Here is a 20,754-nt window from a genome sequence, read left to right on the forward strand (position 1 = left end):
GAGAAGTCCCTGTTAACTGCACACCAAGGATCTGGATTTGTGTGTGAAGTGACTGGAAGAGACTGGAAGAGACTGAAAGTGACTCCCCAAAGGATGGTTCACAGTTAATTCTGGGCTAACTTGAGGCAGAGGACCTGGATGCTGGAGCACTGAGAGTGGAGATCTATGAAACACATGACTCTATTTATCTAGAAAGGAATTTTTCTGTAAACCAAACTTCCTAGATAAATAATGTAAACTTTCTTTTTGGACTCTAAGAAATCCCAGGTAGAATTCACTTCAAGCAATGGTGGTGACTGTGATGAACTGGCCAGTAGTTGGCAGAGCCCCACTCCTGGAGGCCTGGGCTCCTTCAATCCTCGGCCTTGCAGGAGGAGAACCAGCATCAGTGAGGTCAGGACTGGGCACAGAGGGGAGGCTTCATTTTCACAGATGCCCACTTGAATCCCACTATGCCTTTTGCTGGGACTGCCTTCCTTTCTTCTATTTCCTTCCTCAAGACTGTACTTCCTTCCTCTTTTGGGCATGGACCCTAATATGTTGTAACAAACATGTATTTTAGAAAAGTTTAATTTTCAATCAATCCTATTCTTAGTTGAAAAAGGAGCTGATTGGACTATTTCTCAGTTTTGTATTACAGAACGAAAAAACTTAATTCACTGGCCTCTTTTCTATAGACATGGAGAAGACTCCCCACTCCCTGAGGATGGAACAGCATTCAGGTGCCTCTGTAGCTAGTCATGCAGTAGGATGATGAAGAAAGTGGGCGAGGGGCTCACTGGGGTCAAGGGGAGGTCCGTGTGAAATAAACCACCCAGTGATCCTGAGAGGGCCAACAGTAATCCCAGCACTTTTGCATGAGGCTGGCAGTGCCCACAGGCAGGAAGTGCAGTGAACACTGTAGACCTGGGAGTCTCTGCTTCCAGAGAGAGCCACACGTGTGACCACAGACTGGGGATAAACCTAGGATGTGCTCCTGCAATATCCTCACTGCTCCTTCAAGGAAGAAGATGAGCTTGGTTGCTACAGCAGTTTAAAATTGGGTACATGACAAGGCTGTGTTACTACTACTTGTGATGCTACCAGGAGATGAAATAGCAGCCAGACAAGAAAAGGAAAAGACAGCCCGGAAAAGACAGAACTTCACCAGTGAAGAAAAATGTTGGTGAAGGAATCAAACACCACACAAATATGGTGTCAGCAGGAGGCCAGGTGCTGCAGGAGATTGGGCTAAGTGGAAGGCTAACCCCAGTGAGGTGGCAGCAAATGGGACGGCTTGCTAACCAGTTTAGAAAAGATAACGGACCAGGAGTGAAGCTGCAAGTAACATTACGAGCCACATGTGCTCAGGTAGCTGGCAGCCTGTGGACGACCCCTGGATAGTGATTAGGGTCGGATGAGGATGGAGACACAGCAAGTAAACTGTGACAAGGGATGACAGTTCCCTGTACTCTTCTTGCAACTTGTCTGTAAGCCTAAAATTTAATAAAAAAGTTACAAAAATCTTCAAAAATGCTATAACGAATGACTTCTTTATGGCATTCATTATTGCTGCATCCTATCATTCTATTCACAAAAAGACTATGCTGTGCGTTTATGTTATGTCACTTCAGTCATGTCTGACCCTTTGCGACCCTATGGACCATAGCCTGCCAGGCTCCTCTTTCCATGGGATTCTCCAGGCAAGAATACTGGAGTGGGTTGCGGGGGAGGAGCTAAGATGGTGGAGGAATAGGACGGGGAGACAACTTTCTCCCCTACAAATTCATCAAGAGAACATTTGAACACTGAGCAAACTGCACAAAACAACTTTTGATCGCTAGCAGAGGACATCAGGCGCCCAGAAAAGCAGCCTATTGTCTTCGAAAGGAGGTAGGACAAAATATAAAAGATAAATGGAGTGGGTTGCCATGACCAGCTGGGAAAAAAGAAACAGCTGTTTTCAGACACTGGGTACTGTAGGCTTGTGGTCTCTGAGAGAAGGGAACTCATTGCCTAGCTCCTGGCCTGCAGGCAGTTCCCACAGACCTGGTTGTGGTGGGGGAAAGGCACCCAGATAGCCTGGCAGTGCAGCAAGCAGAGGGGACAGACAGGAGCAGCATGGACGCTGGGGTGGATGGAATCTGCAGGGCAGAGAGGAGAGTGCTTCCAGGGTCTATAGGGTAGGCTCCTTGAATCTGTGATTACTTTTTGCTTGAGGGTGGGATGAAAACCCATAAGGGTGGGGAAAAAAACCACTGAAAAGTCAATTCCCAGAGCTCACAAGAACTGGGAGAGTTTATAGTCCCTAAAGAAGAAAGGACTAAAATCAATGACCTAAGCTTCCATTGTAAGAAACTAGAATCAGAAGAGAAAATTGAACAGAGTAAGCAGAAGAAATGAAGCAACAAAGCTAAAAGCTGGTATCAATACAATGGAGAATGAAAAACAACAGAGAAACACAGCTGACCCTCAGACAGCATGGATTTGAACTGCACGGGTCCACTTAAACACATGTGTTTTTCAATAAACACCCACTGTGGTAGCATACAATCCAAGGATGCGGAGATGTGGATAAGAAAGGCTGCAGGGGGTCAGGGTTGGTGCCCCTAATCCCTGTGTTTGTTCAGGAGTCAACTGTACTAATGAAACCAAAAGCTGGTTCTTGGAAGAGTTTCCTTTCGTCAGAATGGTCGTGAATAAGGGAAGCTGCACGATACTGGTGCTGGGAATGGAAGAGAGGACATCGCTACAGGTCACACAGAAGTCCCCACCTGATCTGCTGCCCTGATGTGGGTAAGCAGAAGCAGTGACACATGCCCCAACACAAGCTACGTGCACATGGAGTTTGTGAACCTCTGGATTCAAAATGCTTGTTTGAAGTTTCTAAACCATGGTGAAGACCTGATCGTGCCTGGAGTTCTCTGCATGAATATTCATAACTGAAAACCAGGGTCTTGAGAGCTTTGTGAAGAGTGCCCTTCACACGTACCTTGTAGGCAATGCTGTTGAGCACTTTCATAGCCAAGTCAGAAACATCTGGATAGGGGTCCGCAGCCAGATGCAGCAAGACTCTCCAAATTTGAGTGTAAACACTATTGAATGAAACTCCTGGGAAAGAGAAACAGGAGCTGTTTTAATAACAAGGAGCTGCCACTGTGTGCTTGGGAGGGTGGGTGGAGGGGGAATGGTGCTTTTGGTATAGCTCCCTCTTCTGATGACCTAAGCATGCATTGGGGGTGGACACTTAAAAGAGCTGGGATTATGGGAAGTTCTGGTTTTGTTATCTGCTAAGGAGCCCGAGATTCAGAAATTCCAGGTGGTGAACAGGCTTGATCACAGTTTCACCTTTGGCGGCTAGATCTTTCTAAAAGGAAAAGTTAGAAAGGGGCAGGACTTCCTTGCAGGCCTGGATGAGGAAGACAGCCACATACCACTGCATCCTTACTTCGGGGAAGCTAGACAATTGGTTTGTTGAAAAGAAAATGCTTGTTCAATGACAGGGAATAAAAGAGGATTTCAAACAAGTTGTGATCACATGTCATCTGACCGGCCAGCCCCTAGTTAGGAAGTCCCTCTAGTTATGAAGAATTTAAGTACAAGAACAGCCACTGGAAAACAGCGTTTCTTGATGGACACCATTGTTTAAAGGGAACGAGTTTTATATGACATTCAAATCACAGAAGAGAGACTGGAAACGAAGGTTCAGAGTAAAGGTCAGTTTCTCTTGTATGCCCCACGTCCATGCTTATGGACAAGTCCTGGCTTGCTTCGCCCAATACCTCGTTCATAATGGGAGGTGGCATGGCCCCAGCCACCTTTCCACAGGGACTGTGGTTCCTGTTTGTAGTGGGATGGAGCTGGAGGACGCTGACCTCTCACTTGTGTGTGCATGTGGCCTTGGTCCTCAGGCGACTACTACAGACAAAATACCTTCCAGGGAGCATTTACAAAAACTCCCATCACCTTACCCTTCCACCCTCATTGTGGGGAAAGGTGCCGACAGCTGCCATGGCCTCTGGATGATTCTGCAGGAGCACACTGCCTGCACAGGCTGACCTCCGACAGGCTGGGGCCTGGGAGGCCTCTCCCACCACTCTGGCCATAGGATTTCACACTCGCTCTGTGCACAGCCCCGATGCACAACGCCAGGGTGAACGAGGTGGAGCTCGTTCATGGACGTGGCTCACTCAGTCAGGAGAAGCGGTCCATGGATGGGACGTTCCTACAAAGATCCCTCATGCTCAGCACAGCCACTGGACAAACCTCTCTTCTGTCGTTTCTGAGCTCAGACTGACCAGGCAGCAGCTTCCCCATGTGACAGAGGCTGTGACGGGCACAGTAAATGTCTGCTTGACTACTGATGACAGACATGTGGTAACAGGGAGACCGGGAAAGGAAGGGAACAGTGGGGGCCAAGGGGCCCATGAGAACCTTAATCAAGGGGCCTCTGGCATGAACATGCAGAAGGGGTACAGGATTGGCACTGTGCACTGAGAAAGGGGTACCGTTCACTTAAAAACATCTGTTTTTATTACTGTTGTTGACTCTCTTGCAGAAGATTTTGACTTTGATATCATTGTTTTTGATTCAATTTGTTGTTGTTCAGTCGCTAAGTCATGTCCGAGTCTTTGTGACCCCATGGACTGCAGGACTCCAGGCTCCCCATCTTTCACTATCTCAGATTCACGTCCAATAGGGAATAACAAAAAATCTAATTTTCATCACTGTCTTTGACAACCGTGAATGGTATATGATTTACTAGTAAAAACAGAACAGGAGCCTGGAATTGCCTCCCCCCATCACTGCTCTCCTGGTGCTGACCATCCCCTCTCAGCCTCTCTGTTTTGTGAACTGTCCTGGTTTTACACCTGCTGTCCCAAATGGGGAAGTTCTGAGTTTATGCAGCATAGAGCTCAGACACCCCGAGTGCAGCCCCTCGGGAGATGGGGGAGTGTGGTGGGTGCTGCTGGGCTGAGCGAGCTCAGACAAGGTATCGTGTCTGGCACTCCCTAAACTCCCCATGAGTGCTGAGAGCCTATTTTCAAGTCTAGACTAAAAGTAATAAAGGATCATAACTAACGGTTTTAGGATTTATTTTTCAGAGCAATGGCCACAACTTTCTAAATGGCACTGGGCGTGGGAAAATTTGCTCACAGCTTTGTGGCCAACTCTGGGTCCCAGAGTCCCTAGGGGCGGGCAGGACAGCTTGGAGAAGGAAGGCGGAGCCTCTTGGAGGCAGGAGCTGTCACTTGTGACCTGTTGCCTGGGTCTTGGGGGTCACTGACCCTGACTTTCTATCACAAGACTGGGCCAGGCGCCTCCCTGGGAATCAGCCCCTGGATCTGGGCCTTCTGCATTTCCCCTCTTCATAACCCTGACTCTGAGCCCCTCTGGGAGGATCCTGCCCACCTCTCCCTTGCTTACTGGACGGAGCCCTGGGTAGACTGGGCAATGCATCTATACAACTCTTTCAGAAGGCTCCTCCCACCCCATCTCACCTGAGGGACAAGATGAGACACAGCACGAGGCCTTCCTGCCCCCACTCTGGACATCGGAATGGGGTGAGGCTCAGAGAGGGAGAGATGGAGGGAGGGAGAGAGGAACACAAGAGCAATGGGTAGACAGGTGAGGGAAAGTAGGGCAGGTGATGAAGGGAGGAGAGGCTGCCCGCCACACAGGAGAGCAAGAAATAGCAGCTTTACCAAACCTGTTGATTAAGACAGCAATGTCATAGCCTGATGTGATGCTGCAGGTTAAGTGTGTAACGCGAAGGCACTTGATGGGTCAGGGACCTCCTGAGACGCCACAGAAAGTTAGGGTGGAGAGGAATGGGCGACACTGCTGTGTGGAGAGGGGGTGTGGGAGGGGAGTAAAGGCAGAGGTGCCCAGGCCCCACACAGGGGCCAGCGGCTGGTCTGGGCGGTGCGCGCAATGGGCGGGGCTACGGTGAGGGCCAGGTAGCTCTCAGTAGGAAGGCCTTGAGTGCTGGCCACAGCTTGGACTTTATAGGAAATGAATTTCTGTGATGGTGTCAGCTGGGTGGTGGTCTGTGCAGAGCGAATGATGGTGTGTGGGGGGGGTCTGCTCTGCACGGGTGGTGGGGAGCGAGAAGCTGATGCCCAGTCCTGGGGTGGGGGGGCCCAGAAATGGAAAGAACTGACTGGGGACACACGCAGAGTTCGGGCTAAATGGCTGAGTGGGTGAGGCACACACAGAGGGAGACACCAAAGAAGATTTCAGAAGGTGGTGACACAGTCAGGTCCCAGTGCAGACTCACAGACGCTGGGCAGACACGCTCAGGCATGTGGAGACACGTGCGATCAGCCTTTGCCGCGGTGGGGGGACAGCACTTCCCTCGGCAGGTGAGACCTCGAGTGTTCTGGAGACAGTGGGGGGAAGGGGGAGCCTGGGAGGGGCTAGTCTTCTGGGAGAAGATGAGAATAAGTGGACGTCCTAGGTTGCCATGGTTTTGAAAACTCTTTTCCAATATTCAGTCAAAGAGGCTAAAGAGATTGCTAAAGAGATTGTTCTTTGGTTGAAATGAAAGAAAAAAATTGGCTTTAAACAGGCGAATGCTACCAGTAACGGGATTTTGTGTAGGTTATGAATTTTGAACACTTATGTAAGCACCACGTTTCCAGGTGGACATCCGCTCTGGCCCACAGTTACTTCTTCTTAGTGTTCCTTCCAGCTCCAGCTCATTGTGAAACTTGCCCACTGAAGTTTTCAAAGATCTGAACCATATACAGATAAAATTCAGTTTTCTCCAGTAAAAAATGTTCAGGAACCAGGTTTTGTGTGGAGGAAAGAATCAGTGACGAGGCTCTCAAGTCCCCAGAGGACACGGAATGTGGCTGGGGTGGGAGGGCTGGGCTGTGCCCTCTGAGCTCATGTGGCCTCAAATGGAACACCGACACTTCACCCCTTACACCCCCAAGGTAGCACCAAGGACAAAAGGATCCCCCTTTCCGGGCTGTACTGCAGTGGGTGGTGTGGTGGTACCAACTAGCTCTGGACCCTACAGTCACCAGACTCTTATGGGCCCCAGGGAGACGCATCTTGTAGAATTAGTCCTGAGTCCTTTCTAGGGCCAGCAGAAGACTGGTCTCATGTCTTCTGACGGCAAGCACATTTGGACTGCCCTGCCCCTTCAGATGCTGGGAGGGATTGGGGGCAGGAGGAGAAGGGGACGACAGAGGATGAGATGGCTGGATGGCATCACTGATTCGATGGACATGAGTTTGAGTATGGACAGGGAGGCCTGTTTGCATGCTGCGATTCATGGGATTGCAAAGAGTCGGACATGACTGAGTGACCGAACTGAACTGAACTGCCCCTTCAGATCACGACACTGGTGAGTCAGAAACGTCAAACACTGTCATGTGATGCCAAGAGGCAGAGAGAGTAACAGGGAAACAAGCAAACCACCAAGAACTGAACACTAATGAAAACAGTACCAACCAATCAGGAGGGTGTGTGTGGGAGCAGGGGAGGGTAATGAACACATGAGCTGAACCTCATTGTAATGGAGGGACATGCAAATCAACACCACGAGGAGTCTGTTTGCTCACATAAGATGGGGAAGCCTGACTGGACCAGAAGTGGGGGCACGGGCACAGGAGCTTGTCCTCCTTGGAACGGAGCCCTCTGAGGTCAGTCTCCTTCTGCATGGAGCCAGACACCACGTGTGTCACACTGCAGGGTGTCTGCTGCAGCCCACGCCTGTGCATGTTATGGATACTTACTGTACACCCAGCATGGGATGTGGGGGGATGGGGCTATGGCAGGTGACAAAGTTCCTTCACTTGTGACTCTGACATCCCTGGTCAGAGACAGAACCAGGCAGAATAAACGGGAACATACATCGTTAAGTCTGCTGGGGAAAAGTTCTCAGGAGGAAAGCAGAGAGATGGAGAGAGATGCAGAGTGACTGCAGAAAGCAATTCTGGGTTAGGGTCGGGGGAGCCTGGAAAGCTTCTTTTAAAGTGACTGGAGCAGGACTGTGACTGGACCGAGGAGCAGCCCGCGAGGTAGCTGGAGGCAAAGCTCTCCAGCCAAGGGGAGGCACCCAGGGGCCAAGAAGCCCAGCATCACCAGGTGCAGTGGGGAGGGCAGGAGGTGGAGCTGGGGCCAAAAATCCCGAGTCTGCTTTTTGAAAAAGGAGGAAAGAAGGAAAAGTCAGAGTAAGGTCACTGTCCACCAACAGGAGAATGGACAAGTGAATTGCAGCAGATCATGAAAGGGAGCAAACAAGACTCAGGTGAGCAGCATGGACACACAGCGGTCAGAGCAGAGTGAGGACAGGGGATGTGCGATGTCATTGACGTGACATTTAAGAGTTCGTGGGAACCCTGCACAGGCAACGGGGAGGGGCTCTGGGTTCTTTAACTTCGTCTATAACCCCTTAAGTTGGTAACAAAACACACATGTGGGGTGTGACACACCGGTCCAAGTCTTTACGGCTGGCTATGCAGTGAGGATACGGGCTAACTTCCCATTTCTCAGTGAGCGTAGCAGCAGAACCAGGGGGTCCCCACTCAAGGCAGAACACAAGGCCACTCTGAGCCTTCGCTCAAATGTCAATGTCCAGGCAGTCAAGTAGGAAACTGCTGGACTGACTGAAGGTGAAAGCACAGAGGGGGGTCCTTGGATGGTGGGAGGGAGGTTCTGGCCAGGGAATTTGAGTAGGGAAGGGCTGTCTGCGCCCTTGGAGCAGGGCTCTGACCTTGGACCTCACACATGCCTTCTCTGGGGGACCCTGGGTGCCATCAGAGGCCACACCACCTATCAGATGCTGGGAGCACCCCCTGCTCTGGCCATGACACCCCAAATGTCCCCTGAGGGCAGAATCATCCTGCTCTGCAGTCCCGGGAGTCCTGCAGCCTGCCCAAGGACAAGGCTGGCTCCCTGGACGGCCTGGGTCAGACCAGCGTCCAAGGGTGAGGTTCCTGCTGCCACAGCAAGATAAGCCTTACTCCCTCCTCCCACTGAGCGTGTCCCAGCACTGCCCACCCAGGCGGGAACCTGGGGGTGCCCAGGGGACCAGTGGAGAAGGGGAGGTGGGACTCACCAATGAGGGAGTTGAGGGAGGAGTAGGAGCTGACGCGGCGCATCTTGTCGATGGTCTCGAAGGACAGGATGTACTCCTCATTCTCGGGGCTGCCCAGGGTGCTGCTGGCGCTGCTGCTTGTGCTCAGGTTCCCGGGGGAGAAGGCCACTGAGCCGCCGGCTGGCAGGGCACCGCCATGAGAGGGGGCAGTTAGCACACACCCACCCCATCTCCTGGCCTGCAGGAGGGGCTGGGCTTCCGGGCACAGGGCTGGGGAAGGGTGCTGGGGGCCTAGGACTAGGTGTGCCCAGTGGGGCTGCAGGACAATCACTGGCCACCCCTGGTAGTGAACCAGGACTTCTGCTCACGTCCAGGTAGGCAGGAGGGGTGGGGTGGGTGACCATCTAACACAAGGTCCCAGAAGATGACCCATGACCATCCCACTCGAGCACCCAGCCTCTGGGCTCTTACTTTCTTCTGTCAGGCTCAGGTTTTGCAAAGACTTGTTTAAGTTTCTAGCCGTGGTGACGGCACGGATATTCCCATAGGAGCTCACGGAGCGCAGTCTGGGGGTGCAGGGGCTGTCCCGCACAGGGGTCAGACTCCCACCCTCTGGGAAGAGAGAAGAAGCGAGAAGACTTAATGGAGGGCTCAGGCCGCAGGCGGCTAGACAGAATGTGACAGCGGGTTCTACCAGGATGATGTGACTCTACAGCAGGGCCCTTCAGCTCAACAGGGTCTCTGCCAGATGGGTGTCAGGGTCAGGTGGACAAGGTCATGACCACAGTGAGGGGAGCGGGAGCAGGTGACCATGAGCCATGCTTGGCATTTTGTGAGAGTTCAACTACAGGGGCCCACACACAGTGGTCTCCCCAAGACTCGCACCAGGTGCTCTGGGACCTGCCTGCGGCTGCTGCCCCCAAACCAAAACAGAGCCAGAGTAGGGGCAGTGCTGGGACAGCTGTCTGCTGGCTCAGCCTCCCCTGCACCGCCCCTCACCAGGGCATGCCGGCCGTTTCCTTCCCTGATGTACTAAACCAGCAATGGTCACATGCCTGATCACAAGTCCTCTTTTCTGCAGAGATGGCTATGCTCTGGGGGAGGGGGCAGCCCAAGATGAAGAAATATAAATTCAGTAAATGTGAGACGAGGAGCTGCCTAACGCGACACTGACGTGAGAACTGTGACGGGAAGAAAGCGCGTCCTCCAGTCCCTATGGCAGCAGCTCCTACCCTTCGAGGTTTGTGTGACTTGATTTCCAAAAGGGTAAAAAGGAAAGAAACCAGGGGGTCAAGGGGGCCCTCTTTCTTGCCCTTTCTATTCTTCTGAGAAGACAAGAACTGCAGATATCTGTGTGGCCAGGACTTGACATGTGGGCTCAGGACCCAGCAGAACGAGGGGCCTGCTGACAGTTCAGACCGGGGCCCCAGGGTCAGCGAGTTGCACGGGCTCCACCTCAGCATCATACCTGCGGTGGTCCTACCTGTGGTGGCTGGAGAGGGCAGCGGGTAGTTCTTCTCCTCTTCCATGAACTGCAGGGCCACGGTGCAGAAATTACTTTCATACTGAATGACAAGGTGACTCAGAGCCACCACCAGCTCCTGCCAGGAGGAGAAGAGACAGCGACACTGACTTGAGGTGGGGAGAGAACTCAGCAGTGAGATGTGCATGCTGGCACTGGGCGCTCGAGCCACCACGGAGAAAAGGTGGGTGTGGGGTGGGGGACAGACGGCACTCGGGGCTGAGATGGGGGCTGGCCCCTCAACACAGCACCCTCGAGTGTCCGGTGTGGGCAGAAACCTCTAAACAAGCAGTAAGGTGAAGATGAGGGCCTCTGAGGGACGCCCCGAACACCTGGAGGAGAGATTGCTGACTGCTGGGTGTGAGCGGCAGGATTGGGGGGCCTGGTAGGGATATGGGGGAGGACACCCCAGAGTGGGACAGGGAAGAGCCCTCAGGGCCTCCTATGGTCAACACCATAGAGAGCTCCGGGCATTAAAGCAGGACGCGCTGGGCAGTACAGCACGTTCCTTTACTAAATGTAAAGTCTCCAAAGATAAACTGGTTTCCAGTCCCCAAAAGGCAACAGGGAAGTTCTACATGACTTCAGGCCCAGATGCCTCAGTCCAAGGGGAACACACCTGATCTCTTTTGGGACCTGGTGACCTGGAGATCCTAAAAATCACGGGAAATAAAACTGGATGTAGGTTTGTATTACTTTTCCTATTACTATTCAAATGGTTCCCACAACTTTATTTTACTTTTTAGAAAAATACTTAGCAGAAGGCCAAAGTCTGAGAGCCCCTTCTTGTTCTGTGAATTCTTCAGACACCAGGGCCAGGAGAGCTATGCTGAGGTGTCAACAAGCTAGGGTGGACCCCCCTTCTCTCCTACCTCACCCTTAGATATTCCTTGGCCTCCCCGGCGTGTGTGTGGGTTTTACTCCCAAACCCACCTCTCTGATCCTGTCTCTGAGACCCAGCCTGTTCCTTCCAAATGCTGACCATGCATGCCCACCAGGCACTCTAAAACCCAACTTGACCTGCCCAGGGCCTGCCACCCAACCCTTTCCATTCAGCCCCTACCAGGGACTCTTGGCTTGTGCCCTCTGGTGGCTTCAGTGAGACCCTTGAATCATCCTGACCCATCTTTCTCTCTGCCGATCCTGCCACCCAACCAGCCTGTCCCTGAGTCTAACAGTGCTGGGTAACAGGCTGTCGAGGGGTTGCCCACCGGCCCCTCCCAGTGAAGAAGCAGCCTGCCCACATGTGTGCTCAGTCGTGTCTGACTCTTTGCGACCCCATAGACTGTAGCCCACCAGGCTTCCTTGTCCATGGAATTTTCCAGGCAAGAATACAGGCCAAGTTGCCATTTCCTACTTCAGGAAGAAGCCTGAACTGTCTTCAAAAGACACAGGTTTTCCCTTCACTCTGAATTGGTGAAAACATCTCAGCTGGACCGGAAGCAGATTCCTAGGTCTTGGACCGTTTGATCTGGGGGAAGCTGTGAGGGCTGGTCAAACTCCTCCTGCTGGGTGGTGGCCGTGGGCTCCGGCCTTCAGAGGTCTTCAGGCATGTCTGGCCAGAGCGAGGTTGGGTGGAAGGCTTGAGTTATTCTCAGACCTCGGAAGCATACCAGCATGGTTACCCGAGCCCCTCTGGCCAGCAGCCTCACCCCGTTTCCCGGCAGAGCGGTCCCGCCACCTCCACACTCCAGCCTCCTGCTCACACTGGGAGCAAGCAGGTCTCCTGCCCCGCGCCTTGGCACCTTGCTGTCCACTCGGCCTGGAGAGGCCTCCACCTCCACCGGGGATACCTGTTCTCTACCTTCACTCCTGTCTCCAAGTGCAAGTTCTGGAGGTTTCCACCCTCCGCCATATCCAAGTGCAAGTTCTGGAGGTCTGGTTACCTAGGGCTTGGCCCACAGGCGGCGCTTAACAAGTATCTGCTGACGGAATGAAGCCTCTTCCCTTTGGACACAGCATAATCTTTAACATACGGTTCAACTGTTTGGGTGACTTGCCATCAGGATTCAGGGACATCATGCCTGGTTACAAACACGGCCTGAGGGGAGTCGGCTAACGCTCCTCCTGTGGTGGCCTGGAAGGCTGGACCACACGTCTTCCTGGGTGGTCCCCAAGGGCTGCCCCTTCTCCATGTTTCCAACCATGAATTACTGGCTGACATTTGTTTTCGGCCCATGGCCACCAAGTATCAAGCTCAGCTCCCAGGAGGCCAGAGCGGTGCTGTGGGAAAGGGAGCCCATCTGCTCCATCTGGATGGCCTCTGGGCTCGCCTGTGGGAGAAGGCACTCCAGTCTGGGTGGCTTGGCCGTCTTGTCGCCGCCACCAGAGATGTCCTGAACATTGATGGGAAACACCCTCTGATGCCATTCATCAGGTCAGTTGGAGGCAGACGTGTGTGAAGGGAGGTGGACGCCAGGAACTGCTCCTCTGTGGGTCTGTGGTTACTAAATAAATGTAAACTAGAGAAAATGGATGCAATCTTCTTTCTTTGCTAAGGTGGACAGCACCCAGTCAGCTGCAGGCAAGGGTCGCAGGGCTGGACTGGTCAGCCCTTGAGAAAAACAGGGTGACAGTGGGGTGGTCACAAACCTCCCCCTCCCCACTCCACCACTCCGGGTCCTGGCCCTTCTTGATGAGGTGTGGGCGGCTTGCTGATTGGGCAATCTGCCATCCTGTACTTCGTGCACAAGTTCAAGTTCAAAATAATTTAGGTGAACTTGCTGACTCTTGATTTTATCAAGTAAGCTCATTAAAGAGGTCAACAAGCAAAAATCTTCCCTCTCTGCCATGACTGCCTCCTCCAGAAAAGGATGCTTTCATCGTTCAGGAGTCAACAGGGCAATTATTTTATATTGCAGACATGTGACTTTACGAAGCCCCGCCATGATACCCTGACATGTCTTGTATTGCCATGAGCTAGAGACACCAGCAGTTGGTTATAGCTGGGACTTCTCACACCTAAGCTCAGGTGGGCTCGTGGAGTGCAGTGCTCAAGGCAGAGTCTTGTTTCAGACCCTCAGGTGCCCTAGCACTGGGTCTGCTGGGCCTGCAGGCTGGGCCTGTGTCCCCTCAGAGTGCATTGGGCACAACTGTCACCATGTGCTCTGGACAAAGATGGGAAAGGCAAGCTGCCAAAAGCATTAGGGTTACAGCTGTGATGGGAATGAGGGCTCAGCCTCTGAGTCGGTGTCACTCACCCTATTAAAGCCTGGATCCTCTCTCCAATCCATGGGCCCCAGTCTCCCTGAATCTCCGTGTCGCCCATGTTTCCACAGCAAAGTAGCCCCCTTATTTAACAGGCCTGCATTGCTGGCCATCTCCCAAAGAGAAAAAGCCCTGAAGGCAGTGACGGTCCCGAGTCCCAACAGAGGACCTGGGATGCCGAGGATGCTCTGTGCTCTAGCGCACAGGATGGGCAGCCCCGGGCACACTATGGTCTTGCACGTGCCTGGCCCTTTGCACACGGTCCTGCCTCACTCCCTCTCCCTGTCCCTTGTCCCTCACAACCTAGGCACAGGCTCCCCTCCTCCCACTATGAGGTCAGCACCCCTGACCTGGGCTGGTCTCTAGGGTGTGGCTCACTTAACGAGGGTTTTAGCACAATTGCTGGTTCTGTGCCTTCCACTGGACTCGGACCCTGTATCTCTTGAAGGTGGGTGACTGCTGCTCCATGCACTGAGCCTGGTGTGCTGAGGCAGCTGAGAGCTGAGCTCCAGTGCTGGGCGAGCAAAGGCAGAGCTCTTCTCAGCACCCATGTCTGCAGGCCCAGGCAAGGTCAACCCCAAATGCCCACAGGAATGACCTGGCTACACCTCAGCATCTCAGGTCTGGGGAAGGATGGCGAGTGGAGTGAGGCTGGGAAAGGAGCCTGGGGCCATGTCAGGTCACCCGGGATGTGCTTGAGTGTTTGGTCCTTGTGTTCCTGATGACCTGGAGACCATTCTCCTGATACTGGAGACTCAGATGGACATTCTTCCTATTTTTATTAACATCCTTTTAAAGTGTTTTGGGGGAAGAACTGAAAAAGAGTTCCTTTCTTTAAAAGGAATCTTAACAGACAATTAAAGATACTGCTGAACCGCTGCTTTGATCACATACAGGCAATCTGACTTGGGAAAAAGAAGACTCTGACTCAAGGAAGCCAGCTTCAGACAGATGCTAATGATGAGAACCCAAAATAAAAACATGAAAAGGCATCTGGAGGATCATTCCACATTGTTAACATTTCTCTAGATGACCTGGTCTATTAGTAACTGGGTTCATGGCTCTTTGAGGGAACTCAAGATGGAATGAGTCCTTCCCGGCTGACCTGAACTTGCCCCGATAACGTTCCCACCACCAAGTTAGTGGTTTGCTCTCCAAACAGGCACCCTCCAAACCACCCCTACCTCTGAGAAACCAACCTCCCTTCCCTGGCACAGGGATGTCAGACATGCCGAGAAGCAGCCGAGCACCTGTAGGTGATGAGAGGTGACTCAGGATCACACACAGGACGGCACTGCCCTCCTGGTCCTAGAGAAGTCTCTGCTCCCAGGGTGGGCCTTCAAGGCCACCCTGAAACATGGCCGACAGTGGGGTTTCCCCCACAGGCCCTTTTGGCTGTGGGAGGGAGAGGGTTGATCTGTTCTGAGCCTATTTTTGACAGGGGGGGTGAGGTCTTGGATGGAGATCATGGCCCTTCTACATTGAAACAGAGAAGTAAAAGTTTCAACTGCAAAGAACTGTTCCGTTCAGTCGCTGACAAACATGGGGGCGGGGAGGGGAATACACTACACAAACCTTTCCGTCTGTCTGTGGGTGGCTACTGCTCTTTTGAATCTCCGTGATGTGTGTATGTGTTGCTCCCAGGCAGGAAGGAGCCTATTATACAAGCTGCCAGGAGACGCAGCCTGTTAAATGCCTTTAAATGAAGCAAACACACGAGTATCTGGTGAAGAAACGCATTTTGGAGAGAATTAAACAAACATTTAAAGTTGGCTCTCGGCAGGATGCGCGCTGGGGGCGGACTGAGCGCTCGAAGCTGCGGTCAGGTCAGGGTCACGACTCGACCTGGGCGCCAAGGGAGCCCGGCCTGGAGGCGCTTGGCACTGCCTAGGAGTGGGGGCCACACACCTTCCGGACCACAGGGCTGCCGTCATTGATGAGCTGGGCCAGCATCATGGCCACGTTGTGGTCAATAGTGGTGGAGTGGTCCGTCCTCTCTGCAGAGTTGCCCACAAACGTGCCGAGGGCAAAGACGGCTGCGCAGCGCACCTGTGGGCGGGACAGGGAGCAGTTACCCTGTGGCCGGCTGTTTGGCTTTGGCCAGGGCCCCTGGAGCCTACTAGATGCAGCTTAGTCCTGTCTATAGTCCTCTCAGCCTAGCTCCACTTGTGCAGACAAGCAGAGCAGGGAAATGAGAGGCTAGTGGCAGCCACGCCCGAGGGCCAGGTGACAGGCTGTGTTCAGGTATAAGAGACCAAGCCAGGCAGGCATCAGAGACCAAGCCAGGGGCCAAGGAACCCATGGTGGGGGGGGGCAGTAGGGGCGGGCGCTCTGGGGGTGTGGTCCCCAGGTTCACCTTGACCTCACTCAGCCTGAAGTGGCGGGGTTACAGCTCACCTCAGGGATGGGGTCAGAGAGGAGGCTGCAGAGCTTCTCGTGGGCACTGTCCCGCACCCCACACCACCGGGCTGAGTCAAAGTTCTGCCAGATGCGGCCCAGGCAGATGGCCACCCACTGGCGCAGCAGTGGGTGGGGGTCGTTGAGCTGCTCCAGGCAGATGGCGATCAGGTTTCCCTGGAGGCAGGCTTCCTGCGAGAAGGCAGGCAACACAGGGCATCACCCACCGACCATTGACTGGGGCGGTGTCCTGGGCTGGCCCTAGCCCCCCAGGTTTCTCAGGGAAACCATGCTTAATCACTTTGCAAGATGTGTTCAACTTTCCTCTTTTTTTTCTGTGCTGTGCCATGTGGGATCTTAGTTCCTGGACCAAGGATTGAACCCATGCACCCTGCAGAGGAAGCTCGGATTCTTAACCTCTGGACTGCTGGGGACGTTCCTCAATTTTCCTCATTTTAAATCCCACCAATTTCAATTCAACTGGGGCTAAACAAAGGGTCCGGACCCCCACTCCTCCATGAAGCCCCCAGGGCTGGTGTGATCCCCAACCTCCCCCTACCTGCTTCTGAGGTCACTGTTTCTTCAGACATACATTCAGGACAGTTCCTCTGGCCTCCAAATCCTGGAGCTCACAGCTGTGCATTTGCAACCCAAAGGTAGGCCCTGCAGGGGTGGGGAAGGGGCGTGACACTCACCTGCCCTGTGTTATAGCTGTTGACGATTACAGCCAGAATGAAGGCCGTCATGGTCCGGTGCTCAGCCTGGAAAACAGAAGTCACAGGCTAGTTCGCACTTTCTTTGTGGCAGAAACTCATCACCCCCATGCACTAGAGTTATCCTTTCAGGATCTTTATGATGAGCCTGGTCTGTAGTTAAAGTAATGAGAGCCAGCTTTGTTGTCTTTTGAGTCTCCAAATAGGAACTGCGCTTTAAAGAGGGTCTGATGGCTCTGGGTTGGCCTCATGGAGGACGGATGGGTCCCTGACATGATGTTGCATGACGGGTGACTCTGCTCCGTCAGAGGCCCTGTTCTGCCCAAGCCTATGGAAGCAGACCATCGGAGTTGAGCACACTGGTCGTAAAATGATTGACCACAGTCTCTACTTGACTTCATTTTCCCTTCTTTCTGGTCTTCTAGTGGGCGGATCGATTCTCATTTTCTCCTCTCCTCTGTGCGTCTACTGACTCAGACATCAGTCTATTTTTAACTATTTGTGGTACCTTGTGTTTTTAACCTGGAGCAAAGTCTAGTCATTCTCTGTATCTGCCTTGGATTCCCAGTATTCCTCCTCCAGCTTCAGTCCCTCATGCATGACTGCTCTTACTTATTCTTACAGCCAATGTTGATTTACATACATGGCATGTTTGCCAATGTCTGCTTTCTGATGGTTCTTACTAACTTCTGGGCTCCATCTCCTCCTGAAGTGCGGGCCTCCTGGCTGCCTGAGAAGCTGTTGGCCCTCAGATATGCTAGCTTTGCCCTCTCCCAAACTGACACTCATGGGGACACAGGGTACCTGGGTGACAGTTTCCCTTGTGTTTTGAGGGCCCCTTCTCTGTCTTCCATCCGTTACTGTGGTGGCTGCTGTCCACATCTTTGCAACCATCTTCCTTTACATCCTAGTTACTTTAGAGATTTTTACTCTTGCCTTTGACATTCTCTACTTTCATTACGATGAGTCTTTGTGTAGATTTGTTTTTATTGAACCCTCTCAAGACTCATTGTGCTTTATAAAGCTGAAAACTCATTTCTTCTTCAAATCTGGGAAGTTCTCCAGTGAACTGTGTGTCCCCCTGTCTCCCTCTGGCCTTTGTTGAACACAGCTAGCCTGCTCAGCCCCTCTCAGAACCTCCGTCACATCTCCTCGTGGCTTCCTCCCACATGAATTCTCCACAGACTTCTTTACTGGTTGTGTCAATTCTGCTGTTTAATTTGTCTATGGAGCTTCTAATGACTATATTCCATTACAGGTTCTTTTTTTCCCCTCCAAAATATGCCTATTTATTAAAAGACCCTAGTTGGTCATTTTTTGAAAAGGAGTAAACAGGACAGAATACACTATTCTCTTACAACAGGCAAGAAAGTACTTCTGAGGAAAAAAACACCAAGGTTTATTTTTGGACACAATTAAAACAAATTGTTTATCCAGTTATCTTAAACATACTTATTTGTAATGCTCTTCACTCTTTTTCCAGAGAACTCTATTAGTTTAAGTTCTCTGGGAGCCAACCCTCCTTTCTGCCAGCTCTGCTTACGTCACTTGGACCTGGGCCAGGAGCAGGCTGGAACTCCTGGCACGAGTCTTGGTGCCCTGGCTGTGAAGGTATACAGAAAGGTGCCCTGCAGAAAAGGTACAGCCTTCGCCGCTTCCAGGCAGGCCCTGGAGATTTCATGTTCCTCACTTGGCTGGTGGCTCCTCCCACATGGGGAATTTCCATTTCTTACAGAGGCTTTTCCTGACTTTCTGCCCAGACGTGGATGGACTGGATTAGCTCTTCTTGTCCTCGTCCAGTGAGTGGGCAGCTCGCCCCACAAGCCTGTGTTTTTTTTTTGTGTGCAGACTTGGGCTGCACACGTGTGGAGCTCCACGGTCATTGTGAGGTTCACCCAGGACTCAATGTGCCCCTCCCCTGACTTCAGGTTTTGGCATCTGTGGATTTAATTTCCTTTCTTTCAATCTGGCTAGATCCTCAAAACTTCATGTGTTTGTAGTTTTGAAGTGGGGCCCACTTGTGCCAACTTTGTTCATCATTTTACTGCATGTCTATCAGCTTAGATGTCTTTCTCAGTCGTTTGACTTCTCTTCCTCACTCTGTATTATTTCCAATACTCTTATAAAGTCTAAATTTAACCACCTTCGATGATGTTTAAATACCATACTTCAGTTGGAACATACAAATTCTGCTTACCTTTTATAACAATCCTGTTTTTAATGTTTCCTGGATTTTAGAAAATTTTTGTGTTTTTTTTTTTAAATTGTCATTTAGTTTAGAAAACCAACCAGAGGGTGAAACTACAGCCAAAAGTTCCTTTCCACAACCAGAGGCACCTATGACTGTGTGAGTGAGCTGTTAGATTTCATTAAACATTCTGATAAAATTAAGTTATATTGAGTAATTATTGATACTTAAGGTGTTTATTTTATTCTCTTTACTAAGCTAGGAGCTAGAGGGAGGGAACATAAATATTAATTTAAAAACACTTATTGGGAGTTATTTTATATGCTATTCATGGATTACTAATTTTTAAACAACTTAATACAATAAAATATATTTCAAATTTCAACTTTCAATTTTTCCACCACCTCCACTGCCCCAACCCCCTTGCTGATTGATAAAGTGCATTAACCTCCCCTTAGGTCCAGATCCTGCACTGGGCAAAGGAACTGCCAATATTATGGATGTACAAGTAGTCATTGATCTAACTTGGTTGACAGGGTACAAGGCACAGTGGATTCTACTTCACTGCAAAGATGTGCCCAAAAAAAGGACTCAAGTAAACAAAACCAAACCAGCCTGTGTATTAAGGTTCACTGTGACTTACTTTAGGGAAGCAGCTACTGAAATAATATGCCAGGAAGCAAAAAGTATCATCCAAGTGAGGCAGAGCTGGGAGTGTAAGGGGCTCCCCACTTCCACCACAGGTCCCTCTGTGTAGAGCAACCTTCCCCAGAGCCCCCAGGAAACGTGTCACCAGAGCATAACATGCTGGTCCTTACTGGCATGTACGGGTCTGCCAAGACTGAAAGGAAGTACTTGTGGCCGTTGTCCTTCACCAGGTCAGCTTGGCATGACTGTGGGGAGAGACACAGGAGAAACAGTGAGTGCAGTTCCCAGGAAGGGGCTCCTTTTTCTTCTTGGAATGTGTGAACAAACGAATGTGCAATGAATATTTTATGTCTTCATCATTTTCACCTCTCAAGTCCAATTTTCATCTGAAAAAATAGCTGGGACGGCTGTGTACAAATGCATTTTCCCTTGGCTGTGGGAAAAGGGCTGGCATTGCACACTCTCAGAAGCGCAGCGGCTCTGAGGCGTTCTCGAAAACCCCTTCTGGGTACCTGGTGGGTGTGCGTACCCTGGCTGCTGGGCTGGCTCCTTCGGAGGCTGTCTGCGTCCCGCAGCTCCCATACCTGTCCTCTCTCCTGAGTCAGTCCAGGGCCCATGCACATCTCCTACCACTTCTGAGCGGAGACGTGCCCAACACTTGAAACCACTCAGTTTCTGTAGACCCCAGCCCCTGCCAGAGCTTGTCATACATACACCTTTGCTTAGCCTGACAAAATCTATGTAAACACCATAATTATGAATTACTTACATCACACGGTTATATTCCAACAGGTGCTTCCTAGAGGCCTGTCTCCAAAGGAGCAGCTCCAAGTGGAAAGTTTGATTTCAGGGCTAAGTGGGTTGCCAGGTGTGCAAGTCTCGCCACCTCCTCAGAGCACATGGCATGTGTAAGCACCACCGTGTCATGTGTTAGCATAGTTTTCAAGACCCACTAGGTGTCAAGCACTGGCTCAGTCCTGGACACAGACCCCCACACCCTGCTCATAGTCCTGGGGGAGACAACTGAGAAGTTCTGGCTTATGATGAA

At 51.7% G+C, this 20,754-nt stretch overlaps 1 protein-coding gene across 2 annotated transcripts in view; it reads right to left on the reverse strand.

The window, feature by feature from the left end:
* RPTOR (regulatory associated protein of MTOR complex 1) overlaps nucleotides 1-20,754 on the reverse strand; it is a 318,946-nt gene that overhangs the window by 36,092 nt on the left and 262,100 nt on the right. For both annotated transcript variants that reach the window (XM_061144572.1, XM_061144571.1), the window contains exons 14-21: nucleotides 19,877-19,951; nucleotides 16,853-16,918; nucleotides 16,158-16,349; nucleotides 15,669-15,809; nucleotides 10,515-10,632; nucleotides 9,503-9,643; nucleotides 9,053-9,211; nucleotides 2,972-3,090 (exon numbers count right to left, since the gene is read on the reverse strand). In XM_061144572.1, the coding sequence (XP_061000555.1) occupies nucleotides 2,972-3,090; nucleotides 9,053-9,211; nucleotides 9,503-9,643; nucleotides 10,515-10,632; nucleotides 15,669-15,809; nucleotides 16,158-16,349; nucleotides 16,853-16,918; nucleotides 19,877-19,951 (1,011 nt within the window). The remainder of the gene's footprint in view (nucleotides 1-2,971; nucleotides 3,091-9,052; nucleotides 9,212-9,502; nucleotides 9,644-10,514; nucleotides 10,633-15,668; nucleotides 15,810-16,157; nucleotides 16,350-16,852; nucleotides 16,919-19,876; nucleotides 19,952-20,754) is intronic.

The sequence above is a fragment of the Dama dama genome, chromosome 5 (genome assembly GCF_033118175.1).
Source record: "Dama dama isolate Ldn47 chromosome 5, ASM3311817v1, whole genome shotgun sequence".
Lineage (NCBI taxonomy): Eukaryota > Metazoa > Chordata > Mammalia > Artiodactyla > Cervidae > Dama > Dama dama.